The sequence below is a fragment of the Dipteris shenzhenensis genome, unplaced genomic scaffold (genome assembly GCF_047967505.1).
Source record: "Dipteris shenzhenensis isolate YYH24624 ecotype China unplaced genomic scaffold, Dip_SZ_1.0 scaf0551, whole genome shotgun sequence".
Lineage (NCBI taxonomy): Eukaryota > Viridiplantae > Streptophyta > Polypodiopsida > Gleicheniales > Dipteridaceae > Dipteris > Dipteris shenzhenensis.
In genome coordinates, this window is record NW_028239857.1 from 11,964 (window position 1) to 16,818 (window position 4,855).

Sequence of the window (4,855 nt, forward strand, 5' to 3'; positions counted from 1 at the left end):
TGGGCTCATGGAGTCTATTTAGGTCTAGCAGGGGTGTGAGCTACGTGGGGCTCATGAAGTCTATTTAGGCCTCGGCTTAGAGAGAAAACTCACACACACACACAATGGAGAAAGCTCTTTCCCTCAGCCACTGCTCCTCCCTCACCATCTTGCATCGCCACCCTCGCCTCGGCTCCTCTTCTCTGCACACACTTCCTCATCCCCTCCTCCTCCACGGCCCCTCCCCTGCCTTGACCATTACCTGCCATGCTCAGCCCAACCGCACTACAGCCCATCTGCCCACGCTCCATAACTTGTCACCCCCCATTATCCCTCGTCTTCATTGCTCTTTCCCCTTGAATTACCATCCTCACGTTCGCTCTATCATCGAAGCCTGTGACTCTTGGTCTATGTCTCAGCTCAACATTTCTCCTCAATCCGATGAGGGAAAGCTGTTTCTCTCTTGCCAATATCCTTTGCTGGGATGCCTTTTCTTTGCTAACGGTACTGATGCGAAGCGGGTGGCTGCCAGTGCCAAATATCTCACCTGGTTTTGCTTCTTTGATTCCACCCTAGACGTTCCGGACGAGGTCCTGCAGGCAGCCGGCTCTTCCCGCGCTGAAGTCATTCGTGCCGCGGCCAGCGTTTTTCATGCGAAAACGACCGCTGATCTTGCCAGCAACGTCAATCCTGGCGTGGCTAGTACTATCATGTATAGTGGGTGGAGCTGGTGGACGGAAATTACGGAGGATATGCCTCCGACGCAGCAGTCTCGATTCTTTCAGATCATGAATGACATGATTGCTGCTGTCGAAGTTCATGGTCCGTTTCGCAAATCTGGCACAGTTCCACAAGTAGAAAAGTTCATTCGCAATCGTGGAAAAGATGCTGGAGTGAGGCCATTATGTCTCCTCATGGAGTACTCGCTACAGATGGAGCTGGATGAAGAGACAGTCTCTCATCCTCTCATTTCCCAACTCCATGATGCTGTAGTAGGCCAAGTCGCCTGGCTGAACGATATGTGGTCTTTCGAAGCTGAGGCTTCCAAGGGCGATTACTTCAATATCCTTGCCGTGATGCTACTTAATGACGAGTCCTCCAATATGGAAGACGCCGTTTCCAAAGCTTGTCAGTTGGTAAGACGGTGCGAGTCGGAATGCGTTCGCCTAATGAACGAGATCAAGAAATACAGCCTGATCCAGAAACCTGGAATAGAGAGCTACTTGGAAGCGCTAGGGAATTTGATGGCTGGGAATTACTTCTGGTCGACTATAACACCCCGTTACACCCTTGATGGCATCCCTCGGCAGCTCAACGCTGCAAATCTTCCTTTCGACCCCGAGTTGGTAGGTCATTTGTGTGACCTTCAAACGTCGAGTTAAATAAATAAATACTCCAAACAAAATGCGGGCAACCCCAAAATAAAAAGCGTGGAGCCTCGAAAGGCACCCTATTAAATATATAAATCCTCAAATAAAAAGCGGGCAACTCAAAATAAACAAAGGTATGACTTTGGAGCTCACGGGAGTCTATCATACATAACATGTAAGAATATCTTTTTTGTTTGATCATACTTCTATGTAGACCTTGCTGATCATGGAAACTACTCTACTAGTCTACCAATGTGTCCTCAATGCTCATTTATGCAAAAATGTTGGGGTTGAGAAACTAAACCTGGAAATGGATGTACTTCTAAAGTTGGCGTGTTTTGAGAAGCCCTCATTTGGAGAATTGGATACACCTCTAAAGTTGGATGTACTTCTAAAGTTGACCTTAATAGATGAAATCTTGCAGTTAGTGGATTTCGATAACCCTCATTGTACCAAACAACTATACTATATCAATCTGCATGCAATTAATGTTATTGCGGGTGAGGATATCACAATCCATGCATAGAAAGCACATATGTGAGTAACCTAGCACTCTATGCACACGTACATCTTAGTCATTAGCAGGATGCTACCAAGGAATCAACAAATAATAGTAAAGTTTAGCCCAATGGTGAATCTGATGATTCTACAAGTTGGTTGGCCTCGCCCAAAATTAATTACTATAACTTTCCCGTCTGAGCTCTAAAATTAGTCCTCCAAGTGCTCATATCGATGGCATAAGTCATCTTGCTACATCTTTAAGGTTGGAATTTTTAAGTTCTAGCTTATAAAAACCTTATGCATGGAGTTGAAGTACCATTCAAGCCTTAAAAACGGTAGCATGGGCCAATATTTGCAACTCTACATCGAGAAAGATTTGTTCAATAACCTACATTTCCATAAGCCTGTCACTGCCTTCTTTTTCCTATTGGTTCAGAAATTAAGTCTAGTTCTTCACTTTGCAGAAATGGAAGAAAATCAGTTAAAGGTAGAATTTGACAAGTGACTATGTATACAAATGAATCTAATTTCCTTCTCCATGTTACATGAATTTTGTGTAAAGTTTCTATGCACCTACAAGCTGGCTAGTATTATTTCAATCATTATGCAATGTTCAAAGGTAAGCATAGACTCATTAACTGAGCATAGATACCACATGAGAGCCCTGATTGATGAAATCTTGCAGTTAGTGGATTTTTCTAACCCCTCATTTTACCAAACAACTACTATGATCTGCAATCAACATTATTTCGGGTGAGGATATCACAATCCATGCATAGAAAGCACATATGTGAGTAACCTAGCACTCTATACACACGTACATCTTAGTCATTAGCGGGATGCTACCAAGGAATCAACAAATAATAGTAAAGTTTAGCCCAATGGTGAATTTGAAAATTCTACAAGTTGGTTGGGCTCACCCAAAATTAATTACTATAACTTTCTCATATGAGCTCTAAAATTAGTCCTCCAATTACTCATATCGATGGAGTATCGATGGCATAAGTTGTCTTGCTACATCTTTAAGGTTGGAATTTTTAAGTTCTAGCTTATTAAAACCTTATGCATGGAGTTTACGTATACTTACTTCCACTGAAGCCTTGAAAATGGTAGCATGGGCCAATATTTGCAACTCTACATCAAGAAAGATTTGTCCAATAGCCTACATTTCCATAATTCTGTCAATGCCTTCTTTTTCCTATTGGTTTAGAGATTAACACTAGTTCTTCACTTTGTGGAAATGGAAGAAAATCCGTTAAAGGTAGAATTTGACAAGCGGCTATGTATACATAGGAATCTAACTTCCTTCTCCATGTTACATGAATTCTGTGTAAAGTTTCTATGCACCTACAAGCTAGCTTTTTTTTTTTCAATCATTATGCGATGTTCAAAGGTAAAATGATTGTATAACAATGGTCATAGACTAAGAGTTGCAACGATATAGAAAATGTCATATACTACATGATATGTTCACTCTTACATGTTACATGATATGTATTGTATAGTGTGATGCATAATCTATATACATGAGGTTGGCTATGTTTCATGAGGATAGAAAAACTACAAATCCATCACACTGTACACAAATAGGGGAATCGACCTTACTCAAGCCCCTTTGTTGATATATCAACAATCACATAGTCTATTGAATATGTTTGGTTTTCTTGTTGAACATAATGCTTGTAGCACTCTGATTATCACATCTAAGATGAGTACTTGAAAGTCAATTAGTGAACATTGTTTCTTTCTTGTCCAAGGAACGAGGTATCGATTGATAAAGATACAATTGTCACTTGTAAATCTCATTTGAGAGTGTGAACTAGCCCAATCAAAATCAGTGTATCCAACTAAGGAAAGGAACAAAGAAGATTACCATCAATAAAGAAGACCAAAAGCTTGAATACCTTCCAAATTTAGGTCTTCATTGCTATCCAATTACCAAGACATGTCTTTGCAAGATGTTACCCAAGAAGAATTTTCATAAAAAGAATGTTAGCCAGTTATGTATTTGGACCAACAAATTATAAGCAACAAATCAAACTTGTACATAGTTTGAGGAATGATCATATTTAGACGGATAGCTCACGGATAGTGCTTGGTTGAATGAATACTAAGAGTATTATGTAGTGGATGTGTATTTGCTAAGTGAAACTTCTCAAGAGCATCAATAATGGATTTTTTTTAGTGAAGAAATAAAAAACCTTTGTTATGAAATCGCTAAATTAGTAAATACAAACAAGAGTGAATGTCACCGAGATCTCACCAAGGTCTACCATTTCAAATGCCAAAGATAATAGCCTTATGATGTGTCTAAATGATTCGCAACAAAGATAGTGTCAGGACGTATAAGGCAATGTGGATGAATAGATGAGGTTGCTACTTTAGATATAAGTTTGGATTACAGGTGCAAGAATCAAATCCATGAGGTCAATGAAAAGCATTAATCTTGAGGTACAAGGCATGTGAGGCTTGTTTTAAACCATAGTGAGCTCGATGAAGATGGCATACCACGTGTTCTTGTCCTGCAATATAATAAATCTAGTGATTGTTGTACATGTATTCTTCCTTTAAGCCCATAGTAAGGAAATCCATTTTGACATCCATTTCATGAGCCTACTAATTGAATTGGGTTGCAAATGTTAAGAGAACATGGATGTCGGTCACATGAATAAGAGGTGAGAAAGCATCATGATAGACTAGACCACCAATTTTAGAATAACCTTTGGCAACAAGATAATTGAATAGGTGTCTATCTAGGAGGAAGATGACTTAGAATCCAAGATCTTTGGAAATGAGAGAATCATATGATACATGCATGGCATCTTGCCACTTCTCCTTTTGGGGGAGGAGATAGCTTGCTCATGAGTGAGGAATCCTCAAAGGTAGACATAGCGTGAAACTCAATATCATCATCAAGTGCAAAAGATCAATGCTAGCGGTCAATAGAAAGATCCATTAAAAAAATAATTCAATATTGCAACAAGATTTAGAGGGTGAAGTGTGAG

At 39.9% G+C, this 4,855-nt stretch overlaps 1 protein-coding gene across 1 annotated transcript; it reads left to right on the top strand.

The window, feature by feature from the left end:
• Positions 1-389: 389 nt before the first annotated feature.
• LOC147878109 (microbial Terpene synthase-like protein 13) lies at positions 390-1,361 on the top strand. The gene has a single exon (XM_087372415.1). The coding sequence runs from the start codon at positions 390-392 to the stop codon at positions 1,359-1,361; it is 972 nt and encodes a 323-aa protein (XP_087228541.1).
• The last annotated feature ends 3,494 nt before the right edge of the window (positions 1,362-4,855 follow it).

Excerpts from the sequence above, each read along its gene's own strand:
- LOC147878109 (XM_087372415.1), top strand. The coding sequence starts at position 390 with ATGTCTCAGCTCAACATTTCTCCTCAATCCGATGAGGGAAAGCTGTTT.